This window comes from Mobula hypostoma, chromosome 17 (assembly GCF_963921235.1).
Source record: "Mobula hypostoma chromosome 17, sMobHyp1.1, whole genome shotgun sequence".
NCBI classification, from domain to species: Eukaryota; Metazoa; Chordata; class Chondrichthyes; order Myliobatiformes; family Myliobatidae; genus Mobula; species Mobula hypostoma.
The window spans coordinates 64,216,767-64,236,875 of NC_086113.1; the positions used below are offsets into that span (position 1 = coordinate 64,216,767).

The 20,109-nt window shown below is 40.8% G+C and overlaps 1 protein-coding gene across 6 annotated transcripts in view; it reads left to right on the forward strand.

Annotated features, from left to right (window-relative positions):
* Positions 1-20,109, forward strand: part of fars2 (phenylalanyl-tRNA synthetase 2, mitochondrial) — a 434,754-nt gene that overhangs the window by 330,747 nt on the left and 83,898 nt on the right. Inside the window, exon 8 of one of the 6 annotated variants that reach the window (XM_063070036.1) lies at positions 2,259-2,731. The exons of the other annotated variants lie outside the window; for them this stretch is intronic. Within the exon in view, the coding sequence (XP_062926106.1) occupies positions 2,259-2,316 (58 nt within the window). The 3' untranslated portion in view covers positions 2,317-2,731. Of the gene's footprint in view, positions 1-2,258; positions 2,732-20,109 lie in introns of those variants that run through there. 6 annotated transcript variants of the gene reach the window in all.

The window sequence follows — 20,109 nt, forward strand, 5'->3', positions numbered from 1 at the left end:
TGCAGGTTGAGACTGTGGTGAGGAAGGCAGATGCAATGTTAGCATTCATTTCAAGAAGACTAGAATATAAAAACAAGGATGTAATATTGAGACTTTATAAAGACACTGGTGAGGCCTCAGTTAGAATATTGTGAGTAGTTTTGGGTCCTTATCTTGGAAAGGATGTGCTGAAACTGGAGAGGGTTCAAAGGAGGTTCTCGCAAATGATTCCAGGATTGAATGACTTGTCATATGAAGAGCATATGATGTATCTGAGCTTGTATTCACTGGAATTCAGGAGAATGAAGGGCAACCTCATTGAAACCTATTGAATGGTGAAAGTCCTTGATAGAGTGCATGTGGAGAGGATGTTTCCTGTGGTGGGAGAGTCTAAGACCAGAGGACACAGCCTCAGAATAGAGGGGCGTAATTTTTAGAACTGAGAAGAGGAGGAATTTCATTAGCCAGAAAGTGGTGACTCTGTGGTATTCTTTTTCACAGGCAGCTGTGGAGACCAAGGCTTTATGTATAGTTAAGGCAAAAGTTGATTGATTCTTGATTGGTCAGGGCATGAAGGGATTATGGGGAGAAGGCAGGAGATTGGGGCTGTGAGGAAAATTGGATCAGCCATGTTGAAATGGTGAGGTAGACTTGATGGGTCAGATGGCCTAATTCTGCTCCTATATTGTTTTATGATTGTGGATTTCAGGAAGGGGAAGTTAGGAGAACACATGTCAGTGCTCATTAATGAGTCAGCAGTTGAAAGGGTGATCAGCCTCTTTCATTGATCTTGTTATAGTTACTATTCTATAGAGTTGTGGAGGATACTCACAGGAAAATGAATCTCAGGGTTGTATATGGTTACATATACTGTATGTACTTTGATAAAATTTACTTTGAAATTTGGAATAAATTTATCATCACAAGTTCCTGGGTGTAGAAATCTCAGGTGATCTATCCTGGGCCCGGCACACCGGTGCAATCACAAAGAAGTCACACTGGAGCCTGTACTTTGTTAAGAGCTTGAGATTTGTTATGTCACCAATGGCTTGAAATTTCTATAGATGTGCTGTGGGGAACTCTCTGCCTGGTTGCCTCCCAGCCTGGTCGAGGATTACAAGAGTTTATGGAGGGTTGTAGAGTCAGCCAACTCCATCCTGGCACAACACTCCTCACTACTGAGGACATCATCAAGAGGTGGTCACTCCAGAAGGTAGCATCCATTACTAAGGACCCTCACCTTCCAGGAGATGCTCCTTCTTGTTACTATCATCAGGGAGAAGGTACAAGAGCCTGAAGACCCACACTTCCCCTCTGTCTTCAACGGATTCCTAAATTGTCCATACACTAATTATTATTCCATTTTTTTTTGCAATCTTTGTAATTTACAGTAATTTTATGCCTGTGCACTGTGCTGTGGCTGCAAAGCAGCAAATTTCACATCATATAAGACTGATAATAAATCTGATTATGATTCTTGGTGACATAGTAATCAGAGTGATTACCATAGTATGAAGCTTATTACATTTTTTGCAGTCAGATCAATTGCTTTCATTTGTGTCCTGCTAAACACTTAGCCAACTTGATACACCAATGTACTTTGAGCTATGTAGCATCAAAACTAAAGGGCACTGGCTCAGCATTGTAATTACCAAATGGAATCTTTTTAAAAAGATCTATGACAAAATAAATACATAATTCAGTTGTTTTGCAAATCAAATAATTTTGGTAACGTCTAATGAAGCTGCAATTTGGCACATTTCAAATCGTCTCAATATTATAATAAACCTGCACAAAACCTTCAGGCTTGAGACCTGATTATAGAAGGCCAATGGAGGCGAGTATTTTGGCATTGCTCTTTCATTAATGGTCTGAATGGTGAGGAACGTGAAGTACTTCCATCCAGCATGCAGTCTCCTCCATACCTCCTCACTCTTTGTAGTCATTAGCTTAACACTAATTCAGTAAGAAGACTAAACATCAGTTCCAAACATATTTCATCTTTGCATTTCAGCAATAAGAATGAAGTGTGCTTGAAGTTGGCTTCCAATAATTAAAATAGCAATGTTTGCTCTCCTGGAGGCATTTCAGCTAACTACAGAAACAGTGATAAATTTAAAGTACAAATTTTTTATAACTTCACAGTCCAGAGCGCATATTAAATATATCACTTGTGAGGAGCTATAACCATGCTTCTAAACACAGGACTAATCATGACTTTGCTGAGGTATGCAGTCATTAAATTCATCTTTCAATCTACCATTTTATATCTTTGGCAGGTTGCCAATTTTAGGCACCAAGAACATACCATCTTTCTGGATTTATCTACTGACTTGATGCCGTTTTGACAGAGAACAAAGTCTAAACAATGGTCATCACCGTAGAACTGCTTCCATTATTTCTGTACACTGCTTCACTGATTTATTTTGTCCAGTATGAAACTAGCCAGTTGCTCTGTGTTCCATTCTTTATTTACTCGAGCTCTGATTGAACACTGATTCTTTGCTTAAGTGATGGCCTTTCTAAATTTTGTCATTTGACTTGACACTTGTGAAGAAGAGATATAAAAATACATTGTCTTATTATCATCTGCTTTTGGCGTCCCTTCACATGTCCACGTTCATTTTTAATCAATACACAGTGAAACAGAAGAGGAAAGCAATGAAGGGTAATTTACATGTAGCTTCAGGCCAGTTTTAAGTTGACTGATGTATGGGTTTGTATTATTAAAAGGGAATTAAAATAGATAAACTGTTCAAGTGTCTCCATGCAAATGACTGAAATGAATGAAATACTTTAATAAGCTGACCAAAATCTACTTATTTTATAACTGTTGATTATTGATGAATATCAGACAGCTCAGCTGGAAACAAATTTTCACGGTGAAGAGTTATCCTGAGTTACTTACATCCATGAAGTCTAATTATTTGAATAAAAATAAATCAAGCAAGTAATTTCTCTTGACTAAATTGTATATTGGATTTAGTACTATTTGATTAGCAGTTAAAGACTAACATTGATTTTGACCTTTAGTGGGAATTGGGCATGTGGGGTGGATCATAAATATACCCACACCTGCTGTCACTCTCTTTACTCCCCATCCTCCCACCACCACCCCCTCAAACCTTTTCTGGAGACTTGAGACTCTTTTGCATTCCAGTCTCTCTCAGAGTTCTTTCTCAGCTTTTCAACAGATAATGATGTTGCAGATGAAAATCAAAATATTGGGGTCACTCAAAACGTTTATGTGGAAAGAGAAACAAACTTAATGTTTCAGGTCAATGTCCATCAGGATTGGGAAAGACAGAAAGAACTGGACAGGCCACAAAGCCACATTGAAACAGTGATGCCAGTGCTGCTGTAGCAATAAGCTGCTAATGAAACTATTTGATAGGAACTTTGTAGACACCAGTGGGAAGAATTGGGAATCATCTTATCAGAAAATTACACTGGTAGCCAAGTCTGGAAATTCACAGAAACCATACCCACCCACTTAAATTATGACTGGATTGTTGGAGGGTGTGTGGTGTTAGGTGAGCTAATTGAAGGTGTATGGGGAGGAAAAACATGGTTGAGAAGGCAACTGGGTTTCTTGAATCCTAAAAGGATTCCACTAGAATATGCAAAAATAGTTTTTACCCCTGACTGTACCCGTGTCTATTTCTCCATTGTTATTGCCTCACCTGATGAATATTTTGATAGTTTTCTGTTTCTATTACTTATGCCATTGCTGCCTGTGTTTGCTGAAAGCACCAGACTGTCTTCAATTTGTATGTCTTGCAATTACAATTTTGTACAAAAATTTTGCTTTACCCATTCTTTTTTGATATTTACTGTTGTTAAATGAGTAAAATTTCTACTGAAGTAGCCAGAATATTTTCAAACAAGAGCTGGAAAACATTGGGACCTAGTTCGATGATCATTAAATATCTATTTAATGACCAGAAGGGGCCACTAGCACAGGGGTCCCCAACCTTTTTTGCACCGCGGACCGGTTTAATATTGACAATATTCTTGCGAACCGGCCGACCCGGGGGGGGGGGGGGGTGGTGTTCAAGTAGGGTTGCCAACTTTCTCACTCCTAAATAAGGGACAAAAGTAGCAGTCAATACAGGACACTTGTATTTACCCCAAGAAAGACTACCATGACCATGAAGCCTTACGCGGGCACCTGTGTGCGCATGCGTGCATGTGCTGATTTGTTTTCTACTAATTGGTTTTGGCTTAATCTTCCCAATTCTATTAAGTGAAACTACACTCTATATACATTATTTCTACTTTATATAAGCTGCGTATTTATCATATCATTCCTGTTTTTACTATATGTTAGTGTTATTTTAGGTTTTATGTGTTATTTGGTATAATTTAGACCATAAGACCATAAGACAAAGGAGCGGAAGCTGGCCATTTGGCCCATTGAGTCTGCTCCGCCCTTTTATCATGAGCTGATCCATTCTCCTATTTAGTCCCACTCTCCCGCCTTCTCACCATAACCTTTGATGCCCTGGCTACTCAGATACCTATCAATCTCTGCCTTAAATACACCCAATGACTTGGCCAACACTGCTGCCCATGGCAACAAATTCCATAGATTCCCCACCCTCTGACTAAAAAAATTTCTTCGCATTTCTTTTTTGAATGGGTACCCTTCAATCCTTAAGTCATGCCCTCTCGTACTAGACTCCCCCATCATGGGAAACAACTTTGCCACATCCACTCTGTCCATGCCTTTCAATGTTCGAAATGTTTCTATGAGGTCTCCCCTCATTCTTCTAAACTCCAAGGAATACAGTCCAAGAGCGGACAAACGTTCCTCATATGTTAACCCTCTCATTCCCGGAATCATTCTAGTGAATCTTCTCTGTACGCTGTCCAACGTCAGCACATCCTTTCTTAAATAAGGAGACCAAAACTGTCCACAGTACTCCAAGTGAGGTCTCACCAGCGCCTTATAGGGCCTCAACATCACATCCCTGCTCCTATACTCTATTCCTGTAGAAATGAATGCCAACATTGCATTCGCCTTCTTCACTACTGACTCAACCTGGAGGTTAACCTTAAGGGTATCCTGTACGAGGACTCCCAAGTCCAGTTGCATCTCAGAATGTTGAATTCTCTCCCCATTTAAATAATAGTCTTCCCGTTTATTTCTTCTGCCAAAGTGCATAGCCATATACTTTCCAACGTTGTATTTCATTTGCCACTTCTTTGCCCATTCTTCCAATCTATCCAAGTCTCTCTGCAGACTCTCCGTTTCCTCAGCACTACTGGCCCCTCCACCTATCTTCATATCGTCAGCAAACTTAGCCACAAAGCAATCTATTCCATAATCCAAATCGTTGATGTACAATGTAAAAAGAAGTGGCCCCAACACAGACCCCTGTGGAACACCACTGGTAACCGGCAGCCAACGAGAATAGGATCCTTTTATTCCCACTCTCTGTTTCCTGCCAATCAGCCAACGCTCTATCCAGGTATGTAACTTTCCCATAATTCCATGGGCTCTTATCTTGTTAAGTAGCCTCATGTGTGGCACCTTGTCAAAGGCCTTCTGAAAATCCAAATATACAACATCCACTGCATCTCCCTTGTCTAGCCTACTTGTAATTTCCTCAAAAAATTGTAGGTTTGTCAGGCAGGATTTTCCTTTCAGGAATCCATGCTGAGTTCTGCCTATCTTGTCATAGGCCTCCTGGTACTCTGTAACCTCATCCTTGACAATCAACTCCAACAACTTCCCAACCACCGATGTCAAGCTAACAGGTCTATAATTTCCTTTTTGCTTCCTTGCCCCCTTCTTAAATAGCGGAGTGACATTTGCAATCTTCCAGTCCTCCGGAACCAAGCCAGAATCTATCGACTTTTGAAAGATCATCGCTAATGCCTCTGCAATCTCCACAGCTACTTCCTTCAGAACACACGGGTGCATTCCATCTGGTCTGGGAGATTTATCTACCTTTAGACTATTCAGCTTCCTGAGTACTTTCTCTGTCGTAATTGTGACTGCGCACACTTCTCTTCCCTGCTACCCTTGAGTGTCCGGTATATTGCTGATGTCTTCCTCAGTGAAGACTGATGCAAAATACTCGTTCAGTTCCTCTGCCATCTCCTTATCTCCATTTACAATTTCTCCAGCATCATTTTCTATCGGTCCTATATCTACTCTCACCTGTCTTTTACTCTTTATATACTTGAAAAAGCTTTTAGTATCCTCTTTGATATTATTTGCTAGCTTCCTATCATAGTTAATCTTTTCCCTCTTAATGACCTTCTTAGTTTCCTTCTGTAAGGTTTTAAAATCTTCCCAATCCTTTGTCTTTCCACTAATTTTTGCTTCCTTGTATGCCCTCTCCTTTGCTTTAACTTTGGCTTTGACTTCTCTTGTCAACCACGGTTGCATTTGGTAGGTTATTTTTTGGTCTGGGAACGCTCAAAATTTTTTTCTGTATAAATTAATGATAATTGCTTCTTCGTTTTACGCCATTTCGGCTTACGAATGGTTTCATAGGAATGCTCTACCTTAGCAGGGGAAATACGGGACAAGGGCGGTCCCGTATGGGACAAACCAATTTAGCCCAATATACAGGATGTCCCGGCTAATACGGGACAGTTGGCAACCCTATGTTCAAGTTCAACAGTGTGTGACAGGGAATGAGGAAAGGTGCGGCTGACTCATATCGTTTCATATCGCCAAATCATATCGTTTCCTTGCGGCCCAGTAGAACATGCTTTGTGGCCCGGTATCGGTCTGCGGCCCGGTGGTTGGGGACCACTGCACTAGTAGGATAACAGCAGAACAGCAGTGGCTGGAGTTTCTGGGGGCAATTCGGAAGGCAAAGAATAGATGCGTCACAAAGATGAAGTGGTATTCTAAAGGGAGGCAACTGTGGCTGACAAGGGAAGACAAAGACAGCATAAAAGCAAAAGTGAGGGCATATAATAGAGGAAAAGTTAGTGGGAGATTAGGGTATTGTGAAGCTTTTAAAAACCTACAGAAGGCAACTTAAAAAGCCATAAGGAAAGAAAAGATGAAATAAGAAAATAAATTAGACAATAATATAAAAGGAGATAACAAAAGTTTCTTTCAGGGATATAAAGAGCAAAAGAAAGGCAGTTCCTTAAGGTGCTAATAGTAGGGGCGGTAGTGGGGATAAGCTCCCACTATCAGTTAAATGTTCCCAATGGTGTGCATCTCAAATAGCTTCTGACAATCAAGTCCAGCTCCTGGCCCTCACATGTGGCTTAGCTACTAAACCCAGCAACTAAAAAAGTCATAAAAGAGAGAAAAGATGAAATATGAAGGGAAGCTAACCAATCCAAAAAAGGAGATACTATAAGTTTTCTTTCCCCCCCAGGTATGCAAACAGTAAAAGAAAGACGAGAGTGGATATCAGACCCCACTGGAAAATGGCGCTGGAGAGGTAGTAAGAGGGGAGAAAGAAATAACTTCCAAATTTTAAAAGTATATTGCATCAGTCTTCACTGTGGAAGATTCCAGCAGTGTGTCAGAAATTCAAGGGTGTCAGGGGCAGAAGTTAGTGCAGTTGATATTCCTACATAGGGGGTGCTTGGGAACGTAAAAGGTCTAAAGGTAGATGAGTCACCTGGACCAGATGGACAGCACCTCAGGGTTCTTAAAACATTGTGGAGGCATTAGTAGTGATCTTTCAAGAATCATTAGATTCTTGAATGGTTCTAGAGGTGTGAAAATTGCAAATGTCACGCCACACCTTAAGAAGAGAGGGAAGAAGGAAAAAGGAAATTATAAGCCAGTTAACTTGACTTCAGTGGTTGGGAAGATATTGGAGTTCGTTATTAAGGCTGAGGTTTCAGGGTACTTGAAGGCACATGATAAAATAAGCCAGTCAGTATGGTTTCCTTAAGGGGAAATCTTGCTTCACAAATCTGTTGGAATTCTTTGAGGAAATAACAGGCAGAGTAGACAAAGCAGAGTCACTGGATGTAGTTTTCTTGGATATTCCGAAGGCATTTTGACAAGATATAGCACATGAGGTGGCTTAATAAGATTAGAACTCATGGTATTACAGGAAAATTACTAGCATGGATAGAAGATTGGCTGTTTAGCAGGGAGCAAGGAGTGGGAATAAAGGGGGCCTATTCGGATTGGCTCTGGTGACTAGTAGTGTTCCTCAATGGTTGGTATAGGGCAATAATTGGGATGATGGAATTGATGGCTGTGTGGCCAAGACTGCAGATGATATGAAGATAGTGATGAGGAGGCAAAGAGTCTGCAATGGAACTTAGTCAGATTGGGAGGATGGACTAAGAAGTTTCAGATGGAACATAATATAGAGAAGTGTGTGGTCATGCACTTTGGTCAAAAGGGTAAAGGCGTAGACTATTTTTTTAATGGGGAGAAAACTCTAAAATCAGAGGGGCAGAGGGACTTGGGAGACCTTGTGCATGATCCCCTAAAGGTTAACTTACAGGTTGAGTTGATGTTAAGGAAGGCAGATACAATGTTAGTGTTCATTTTGACAGGACTAGAATATAAGAGCAAGGATGTAAGGCTGAGGCTTTATAAGGCATTGGTCGGGACTGCACTTTGTGAACAGTTTTGGGTCCCTTATCTAAGAAAAGGTAGGCTGTCATTGGAGAGGGTCCAGAGGTGGTTCACGATTGCAGGAATGAAAGGGTTAACATTTGAAGAATGTTTGATGACCCCAGGCATGTACTCACTGGAGTTTAGAAGAATGAGGTTGGATCTCATTGAAATCTACCAAATATTGAAAGGCCTGGATACGTTGGATGTGAAGAGGATGGTTCCTATAGTGGGTGAGTTTAGGACCAGAGTCCACAGCCTCAGAATAGAGGGATGTCCATTTAGAACAGAGATGAGAAGCATTTACTTTAGCCAGAAGGTAGTAAATCTGAGGAATTCATTGCTACAGGCAGCTGTGGAGGGCAAGTCATTGAGTATATTTAAAGCAGAGGTTGATACTTTTCTTGATTAGTCAGAGAATCAAAGCTTACAGAGAGAAGGCAGGAGAATGGGGTTTGAGGGAGATAGTAACTCAGCCATCATGGAATAGTGGAACAGACTTGATGGACTGTATAGCCTAATTGTGCTTCTTTGTCTTATGGTGTATGTCAGGTTTAATTAATGCGGAGTACCCCTGAAGCTGCTTTGTTCACCTCAGGAGAGAATGGAGGAAATTGAAGAAACTTCTTTTGTGTGGTTTAAATCCCAGTGTTGCTAAGCCATTATTGATGGGATCTAATCATTATCCTTTTGTGTAAACACATATTCAAATGGAGGACTGGCGGAATCCTCCCACCACTTTCACTAACTTTAATACATAAAGGTTCAAAGATTCATTTATTATCAAAGTACACAACTCTGTAAGTCTTCTCCCGAACAAGATAATAGAATCAAGAAACACACATGAAATGCTGGAGGAACTCAGCAGGCCAGGCAGCGTCTACAGAAGAGAGTAAACAGTCGGCATTTCGTGCGAAGGGTCTCACCTCGAAACATCGACTATACTCTTTCCATAGATCCTACTAGCCTGCTGAGTTCCTCCAGCATTTTGTGTGTGTTGCTTAGACTTGCAGGTCTGCAGATTTTTTCTTGTTTGTGAATAGAATCAAGAGAAGGCTATTCGGCTCTTGAGGCTGCTCCACCACTCATGATGACTGTGGATGATCATCTATTTCAATACTGTATCACGCTCTCTCCCTTTGCCCTTTGTCTTTCGCATCTAAAAACCTATTAAACTCCTCTTCAAATATACTCCGTGATTTGGCCTCTACAGACATCTATGGTAGTGAATTCTACAGGTTCAGCACCCTCTGAATAAAGATATGTCTCCTTATCTCAGTTGTAAATCTCTTGCCCTGTTACTGCAACTGTCACTACTTGTTCTAGGCACTCCAACCAGGAGAAACATAACTTGCCTAACTTTGTGCGCATGCGCCGGTCGTGCATGCAGCCTGTTACAGCCGTTCTGACCAGTATTCTTATTTTTTTCTTCTTACTTTTTTAACTTACATTATTCTTTGTTTTTTTTTCATGGTAACACGTTGAAACTGCACCCCCTCTAACATGTTGGTAGAGAGAGTTTTATTTGGATTTTTAGCGCTGGAAGTAGTTACATTCCGACACCTCTGATTAGCGGGTCAGAAGCATGGTTGCATTGTTTATTCCAGGGACCAGCTGACTGAGCTTATGCCGGCCGGTTTAGCGAGCAGAGCAGCGGACACTCCGGCTGAAATCTGGAGGAAAACACACAGAGGATGCTGAGGGGGATCACAAAGGCGAGGAAAGAGGAGCGGGTCAAGACAACAGAGACTTATAGAGAAGAGGAGTTCGGTGGGTAATAAGATGGACAAGTTCACGGCGCTAGCCAGGTGTCAGAGAACATTTCGAGAGTGCAGTGTTATGTGTTTTACTGGAACGGGGCTGCACGAGGACATACCCGATCACAACTTTTCCATGGACGGCTTCCAGACCGTTCAGGCTGACCGGAAGTGCACTGAGAGCAGTAGGCGTAAAGGCTTGGGTGCTTACTGTTCTGGTTAACAATGGATGGTGCAATCCTGGTCATACTACGATCGAGGAACGTGTTTGTAGACCGGATATTGAACTTTTTGCTGTTGGACTCCGGCCATATTCCACCGAGATACAACACTGGGCATCACGGGAGGTTGTTCCTGCCTGTGGCCATCGAACGTTGCAGCTCCTCCCGTGGAGGGTCAGACACCCTAAACCAATAGGCTGGTCCTGGACTTATTTCTATCTGGCTTAGTTTGCATTTTGTTGTTTGACTGTTTGAGATTTTTGTATTGCTATATTTATGCTCTATTCTTGGTTGGTGCGGCTGTAACGAAACCCAATTTCCCTCGGGATCAATAAAGTGTATCTATCTATCTATCTAATTCTGTCAGAATTTTGTAAGTTTCATTTAGGTCCCACAATGCATGTAAGCTGCATTGATTTAATCTGTCTTCATACATCAATTCCCCCATCCTAGTATTCAAGTTGGTGAACCTTCACTGCAGTCCTCTACTACTATGATATCCTTTCTGGTGTAAAGTGATCAAAACTCTGCACAGTACTCCAGAGAAGCACAAGACACTGTAGATGCTGGCACCTGGAGCAACAACCTACTGAAGGAACACAGTAGGTTGTGATGCTGGATTTCAACTCGAAACATTGACAATTCCTTTCCTTCCACAGATACTACTACACCTGCTGAGTTTCCATAGAAGATTGTTCGTTGCTCCACAATACTCCCAAGCATGGCCTCAGCATAGCCCTATATGATTGGACTAAGCCCTCTACTTAAGTCCTCTTGCTCTGAAGGCCAATATCTTAACTGTGTGTTGGACTTCAATGACTTTTGTAGATCATCCTTTCCCAGTCCAGCATCATCAATACTTTATTGCGGTTTGCTCTACTAATGGCTAATTTCACATTAATTCCTATTATTCTGCATCTGCAATGTTTTTGTACAATTTCCCATTCTGTTTTAGTCCAGATGAACCAGTTTTCTCACAACTAAAATCTCACCCAGTTTAATGTTGGCAAACTTTAAAATATTATGTTCCCTCATCCACATCTTTGTTATATGTTCTAAGTACATCACCAAATGCACAGAAGTTATATGAAAAACTTGTCTGGGATTTATAGCTCCATCAGAGCTATATTGGTGAGAAGTGCATGGCTTGAATCCATGGGTATCAGATGAATCTATTCATCCACGTGGAAGCATTCTACTTTGGAACCATATGACATGATGAGCAAATCGATGGTGATGCTGTCTCAGCAGTTCTACTGTAGGGGAATCATCCTGCGATCTGTTCTTGACTGAAACTCTATATTTTGTCTCCTCTCTTGAGTCAACCATACAGCATTCAAGGAAATAAACCTTTTGCTAAATTCTTTCTTTATTGCCCTAGTGTCCGAAAACCAGAATGAGTGTCGCACGTGTCAGCTAGACAGTCAATCAGACAAATCCATTTGGCTTCCAATGCCACTGCATGGTAGTTACCCACTAGGGAAATGTTGAGAGGAACACAATTCTATCTGGAACACTGAATAATTATTGCTCTGGGGAGGCAAACTTTTCTTATGCACTTTTCTAGATATGTGAGAAAATCTCTTTAATATTCTATATCCATGTATCAGTTGGTTAATATTTCAACACACTTTATATTGCAAATTTAAAAATAAATCTCTTCACTTCTATTCATTTGGAGAAATAGGGGAACAAATCTAATTAAATTTGTTATTACTTTAAATCACGATTTCATTCTATTTGAAAAATGAAGCTCCATCAAGTTTTACCATCTTTTATAAGATGAGAGCTGATCTTTGCAGTTTAGCTACAAAAGCAGGTTATGGGAATTTGTGAAAATATACTTTCTTTGCAGCTGTAGGGAGGTTGGACAGGCTTCCAGTGAAGCTGAAGCCTTTAAATGTTATTATGTCAGATTTACTTCACTTTTGTAACATCTTGCTTCACTTTTCTACCACTGTCCCTGTCAAACAAATTTGCATTTGAGTGGAATATTTAAAACACTATCTCAGTTGCTGAGCTGTAGTCAGAAACTAAATCTTTCAAGCAACAGATTTTTATGGAAAATACAAGATGTGAATACCATAAGACATTGGAGCAGAATTAGGTCACTCTGCTCCACGAGGCAGAGAATAGAGAAAGAGGTTTCACCCCTGCTTCAAAATGCTTGTAAGTTGAAAATATAAGCTCTGATGAATTCTGGATGGTCACAATCCCTTTCAACTCTCATTAACTTTAAAAGTGGTTAATTCATACAACACGAGCTGTCCAAACTGGGCTGTTCCACATAGCCACTGTTCTGTAGGAATAAATAATTACTATTCCAACTGAGGCTCGTTTATTTCTTTTTGTCATTAGCTATACTAATGGGCCAAATCAAATAGCCTGCATGTATTTGCACAGTGCATTCTCCTGGTATTTAAAAAATGCACATTTTTTTTTACTGATTAGTGAAACAACATCTCAGACTTTTCTCATAATCCAGTTCTAGATTCATCATTTTGTACCTCTTTGAATCCTCTCGAAAGCTTCAGTGCTATTTTGAAATTTGTATGCCCAAATGTTTCCATGTATGGTGTTCTCAGTGGCCAAAATAAGATTAGTTTTTTTTTACTTCAAGTGTCTTTGAGATCCACTTCAATGCAAAGTTATTTGTATAACTGACACTGGCTCAATGGGCATGTCATCTGAAACTTTAACACCTTCTTTAGATGTGTAGTGAAGAGTATACTGACTGGTTGCATCACAGCCTGGTGTGGAATCATCAAGGCCGTTGAACGGAAAAGCCTACATGAAGTAGTGGATCCATCACGGCTAAGACCATCCCCACCACTGAGTGTATCTACACAGAGTGTTGTTGTTGCAGGAAAGCAACATCCATTATCAGTGACCTTCACCATCCAAGTGATGCTCTCTTCTTACTGCTGCCATCAGAAAAAAGGTACAGGAGTCTCAGGACCCACACCAGGTTCAGGAACAGTTATTACATCTCAATTATCAGGCTCCTGAACCAGAGTGTATATCTTCACTCACCCCATCATTGAACTGTTCCTACAACCTAATGGACTCACTTTCGAAGACTCTTCATCTTATGTTCCTGATATTTATTTATTGGTTATTTATTATTATTATTAATACTTTTCTTTTTTGTATTTGCACAGTTTGTCTTTTGCACATTGATTGAGTGTTGTCTTTCATTGATTCTACTGTGCTTCTTGTATTTACTGTGAATGCCCACAGGAAAATGAATCTCACGGCTGTTTATGGTGAAATATATGTACTTTGATATTAAATTTACTTTGAAATTTGATTTTTTTGTACTTTGTTTCATTCATGAATGGATAGCAATTCCATCCATATTCTTGTTTGTTATTGGCACTCATTTGTGTATGTGTACTATTTATTTATTTGTTTGTTTGATACAGCGGCAAACTGGCCCCTCTGGCCACACCGCACAGCAACCCCTAGTCTAATGTGTGCTGGGGTTCTATACTATGCTCCAGTATGGAGAGCCTTGTTATATTAAGTAAAACATAATGTTCGAAATGCTGTAAATACAGTAAATATCAGATAACAGAGTTATAAAGTTAGTGGCGCACCTTAGATCGCGAAAGAATCTTATATTGCTTAATTTGGTTGAACAGAATGCTCTTGAACAAATGAATCTTTGACAGATGACAATGGATTTCAGATTTGTTCTCACAAATAAGGAGATGGGTCTTGAGTTTGTGTTATGTTTTAAAGGAGATAGTTTGAAACATACCGCCGCCTTGTTTTGATTTATATTTATGTTGGACTCACTGTTTACAATACTGTATGGTCAAGATCTAACCATGTGAGTTTTACAGTTTGGCAGTATCCTTGAATATGGCCTTTTAGGACAAAAAGGAAATGGTAGTGAAATGTGCATTATTTGTGACTTTTGCACTAACACCCAGAAATTGGTGTCATTTCTTTGAATTTTGTATTTTATACATTCTATGATAATCAATGTTTTTACCTAGATCATATGTTTTACTTGAGTGTTTCTGTATGCCAAAGCAGTAGAAAGGTCCTCACAGTACAGTAAAACTCCAGAATCTGCTGCTGGATTGTTTGGAAATCCTGTTATGTTTCTTGGATTTCCAGCATCTGCAGATTTTCTCGTCTTTCTGGTATATTCACATATCTTGTGATATTCACATCACGCTGGTCCCTAGCTCAGACAACGACACAGTCAATGCGATGCCATTGTTTAGTTCAGGGCTGCTGCCTAGATGCCTTGAATTTATTTTTCTGGTGAGAGTGAGTGTTGTGATGGTAAGATTGTGTTCAGCACAGGTGAGAAGTAGTACTCCTTTTGAGTTGATAATGCTAATGCCTTCCTTTCCTATGGCACCCTTCCAAAGGTTGAAGTCCCGACCAATCCTGGCATTGAAGTTCTCTAAGAGAAATATCTTATCCTTCTTGGGGATGTTCAGTGGTGTCATGTATAGGCAATGATAGAGGCCGCTTTTTCATGCGTGTGGCTCCAGAGTGGTGCATTAGCGCTCATGACAGTTGCCATCTTTGTTGGCAAGCACCAAAGGGATTGTCATGGGACATTCGCTATTCCCCATGGGAAGTTCAGAGAATTAACTGACAAGCTGGTTCTTTATAGCAAACCCAACACCATGGATCCTGGGCTCGTCAGCAGCCTTCCCTTTCCAGAAGAAGGTATAACCACTCTTCTCCTCCTTCAGTTGCCATTTGTTTGCCAGGTAGGTTTCAGAAAGAACAGCTAATCAATCTAGCATCTCTTCAGTTCTTTGGTGATAATCAGTTCTCCTCACCAGTTGATCACTGGTTGTACTGTCTATCAGAGTGCACACATTCCAGGTTTCAAAGTCATGTTTCTTTGTTCCTAACCCTATATAGTGATCCCTCTGGATGTGGTAATTCAGTCAGGAGCTTTCGAAGATGGCTATTTTTAGGATACCTTTTCCAGCCCCTTCCCAAGTGGGACGAGCAGAGTGGATCCTAAATAGGGCTGCTCAGATGTGGGTGCAACTGCCAAAAGGCTCTTTCTACCTCAGCCCATGAGCTCAGCGACTGAATCAAATACCCACTGCCCAATTTGTCAGCCCATGACTAGGGGCTTTTAGACCTCATAATCCTACCTCTTTTGCCACCTACTGATCACTACGGGATTTAATCCAGGATGTTAGGAGACTGATGCAGGGGCAGCTACCACACTCCAGATGACAACACGCTTGGAATCTCAGGAACTCTCAAGCCTCTTCACCACGACAAGGTGACGATCCTCGGAGACTACCATCAATCCATCCAGAGTCTCTGCTCCCCCTTCTGGTTCCAACTCTCCACCATTCCTCCCTTATCTGGTTCAGCTTATCTAGTCATCTTCCTTCCCTAGTTCCATCAGCCTCTGTCTCTACCCTTCCCCCTCCCCTCTTCCACCTGGCTTCATCTGCCTGATTTTCCTTTCTTATGTTTCCAGCTCTCCCCTATCAGCCTCTGTGTCAATATCCTCCCTCTTCCCCTACTGACTCTATCTACCAGTTATTCTCCCCAACCCAAAGTCTGGTTCCACCTGTCACTTACTAACCTCTGTCTCACACCTTCCTTCATCTTCTATATACTGGAAATCTTCCCTCAGTCCTGATGCAGGAGACTCAACCCAAAACTTTGGCCATCTCGTTGCCTCCCCAGATGCTGCCTGACTCATTTGAGTTCTTCCAGTAGTTCATGTTTTGGCTTCAGATTCCAGCATCCGCAGTCTCTTGTGTCTCCTTTGAAAAATCCCTCCCTCTCCACATAAGAAATTACTTATCTGATTGTGGCAAAATTACCTAAGGACATCAGTGAGAATGAGTTAATATGAAAAGAATCACAATCGATCTATAATTAAATAACAGTGATTAATTTCAGAGGGACAGATGGGGAACTGGAATTAATCTTTCAAGGGAATGCTATAATCATTCTTTCTTTTCTGAAAAGGGAATCATTTGGTAACAAATAGTGTGCATTTATTCAGTTAATGGAAATAGTACAATTTATTTAATAAATATCTGATACTTCGGTTAACAATGTATCCTAGAGCGCTGCTCGTGCTCTTAACAAGATAAATGCTTTTTTGGATGGTCATCCAGCAATTATTTCAAGTAAAATTAATAAGATCATATTTCCCTGTTATCCTTCAGATATTATATTGTCATCTTTGTGAAGGACGTTTGTAGACATGGAATTTTTAGTTGAAAGCAATTACTCCTGAATGGCTAAAAAAACAGAAATGGAGAAATATATAAATAAACTTGAAGCTGTTAGGGAATAATACAAATAGTTGTTTTAACTAAAATGACTCACAGGTATACCTCTATTATAGGTATACCTCTATCTGCAAACAGTGGAGCAATATACTGTTTCGGGTTGATTCTAATTAACTATAATCACAATGTATCAAAAGTGGTGTCCAATTCTGATTAATTTAGTGTGGCCATGCTTTTGAAAGGGTTTATTTTAGACTGGCACAAAAGTGCTGGCTTGATTTAGAAGGACTTATTCAAATATACCAATGCAGGATAAAATTTGATTTTATTTTAGTTTGCACAGGGATAACACAGTCACATTGGTGCAGAGTGGAGACTAGCAGAAAGAAATTAGAATTGTTCAGTAAAGAAGCTATGTTATAATACCAACTATGCCCAGTGGCAATGACTACACTGATAATCCCAAATAAGTGAGCCTTGTAGTTATATTCTGTGAACATTACAATCACCTATCTTTCCTTGATATGTTGATGTGCAATAAAATTAAATAGAGCAGCATTTTAACTTGTATGTGCATTTTCAGAAATTCAGTTTAACTATATGTGTTTCTTTTAGGTTCAGTTGAACTCAGTCAATTTAAATTTACTGATAGAACCATAAATACCTTTTATTCCTTTGCTAGTCACTGAGGTTGTCAAGGTATCCATAACTATCCAAACGCCCACATGTGCCTGATTAAAATTTTTGTAAAGCAGACATGTGTAGGAGTTATAACCACATTACTATGAGAATATCGAGCTGTAACTTAATGTTAATAGAAATTATTTTTTAAAAACGTGTTGGGAACTATTTCAATAATTTTAACTCTACACTTCATATCTTTTTAGGTAAGAAATATTCAGATCATTCATGTTAAGATGAGTTATTTGCATACCATGTCCACCAGGTCAAACTGATCCAACTGAAAGATACAAATTTAGCTTATTTCAAATGGTAGAGTATAGTTCAAACTGCCAAGAAGTAATTTTGTGATCCAATGTACTAAGTGTACCTTTGCAAGACCTGCTAATAGTAGTGTGATCACTTGAGTGGAGTTTGATGCTCTCTAAGGGTCTTCATGTGGCTGTAGACCGATCTGGATTCATAATACTGCTGCCTTCACCGCTTGCTGATTGTCACGGGACTTAATCTGGGATGTTAGGGTGGGTTCCCTTAATGGATAATGTCTGCACGAGCTTTCTTTAACATAGGCAGCCACCACAAGATTCCTGACCGATTGGGGTCAGGATACAGTGGCGTGGAATGTAGGATGACTGGGGACACTTCACTGTTGCAGCCTTCTTCCGCCTTCACTGCTGTTGCGTTGTGTGATCAACTTTCACCAGCTCTGCTGTTGAGGTCTTGGGTGGATTGCCCCTTGTCTTTTCTGCCCTGGATGACCCTAGCAAAAGATCAGTGCCAGGTGGCTAAACTCCAGACAGCATTGCTCTTGTGATCTCAGGAACTCACAAGCTTCTCCACCATGAATAGGTGATGATCCTTGAAGAAGACCTTCAGTAACTCCACACATAAATGATACTGCCTGCATTGTTATACAATTTCACTGAACACTTTACACAAGCTCTGAAGAAAAACATTTTGCTTGCTGGGCATACTGTTTTGAAAGGTTTGTCAAACTATGTAGACGTAACACTGTAGATAACACTGTTGGAATCCAAAGTTGTCCTAGAACAATGAGTTCCTTAAAAATTGATTTCTGATCATTCCAAATTACTGTGTGTATATTGCATTCTTCTTTATAACTTTTAAATATGTTGGCATCTTTTTGTCCTCTGGTTTTGATATAATTTTTGCTTTTGTTTTCACTCAGAACTGTCTCTTATCTCTTGTCTATTTGTCCCTTTCCCCTCAATAACCGTGCATCTTGTTTATTTTATCTCTTCTATCTGTATCAATGCTCTTTCCTTTTGGTTTGTTACCTCTACAAATTATATTATTCTCAGTTCCTTCATACCTCCTTTCTGTTTCCACTCCCATATATCCTGAATCTGTTTTTTTAACTCCCTCTACCACTAACTCTCTCCCTTTCTCCCCTCCATGGTTTGGTCCATCTACTTGTGTCATGCACAATTCCTTACTCATTCTACTTTGCTGTCTCTTTTTATATTTTTCTATCTCCAATTTTTTTTACTTCTTTTTATTTCCTTTGCTGTCTTTGTGTAGTCAATGTACAAAAGTGATACTTATGAGATACCTTCATTGAAGCAAGCAGCTGAGAAGAAGGGAGTGAAGAAATCGGGTGCAAAGAGTCTTTTTTTTGAAGCACTGCTCGGGGAGAAGGGTCTGCACTGCACAAGTGCAAGACATAGCGCGCCAAGGTTTAAAAACAGACCACCGTATACAGCGGGCAGCGGAGTGAGAGGGAGCAGAGTGGGACGGCTTTGGCTCAACAGGCTTCGGCGAGAACAGGCAGAGGCCAGGGTAGGTTCCGGTAAGTTTTTCGTCCAGTTTGTTTAGAGTAGAGAGAATGCCAGGCAGGATGTTGGAATGCTCCTCTTGCAGGATGTGGGAGGTCAGGGAGCCCTCCGGTGTCCCTGACAACGACACCTGCAAGAAGTGCATCCAGCTGCAGCTCCTAACAAACCGCATTAGGGAACTGGAGCAGGAGCTGGATGACCTCCGGATCATTCGGGAGAATGAGGAGATTATAGATAGTAGCTACAGGGAGGTAGTTACGCCAAAGGAGCAAAGCACAGGAAATTGGGTCACTTTCAGGCGAGGGAAGAGGAAAGGGCAGGCAGAGCAGGGTTCCCCTGTGGCCATTCCCTTCAACAACAAGTATAGCACATTGGATACTGTTGGGGGGGATGACTTACCTGGGACAAACAGCAGCAGCCAGATCTCTGGCACTGAGTATGGTTCTGCAGTGTAGAAGGGAGGGTGGAAAAAGAGGAGAGCGGTAGTGATAGGGGACTCGATAGTTAGAGGTACAGATAGGAGGTTCTGTGGTCATGACAGAGAATCCAGGATGGTTTGTTGCCTTCCGGGTGCCAGGGTCAATGACTCTGATCGCTTGCATGACATTCTGAAGTGGGAGGGTGATCAGCCAGATGTCGTGGTGCACATCGGTACCAATGACATAGCAAGGAAGAGTGAGGAGGTCCTGGAGAGTGATTATAGAGAGCTTGGTGGGAAGTTGAAAAGCAGGACTTTGAGGGTGGTTATCTCAGGATTGCTAATTGTGCTACGTGCCAGTGAGGGTAAGAATAGGATGCTCTGGAGGATGAACAAGTGGCTGAGGAACTAGTGTAGGGGGCAGGGTTTCAGATTTCAGGATCATTGGG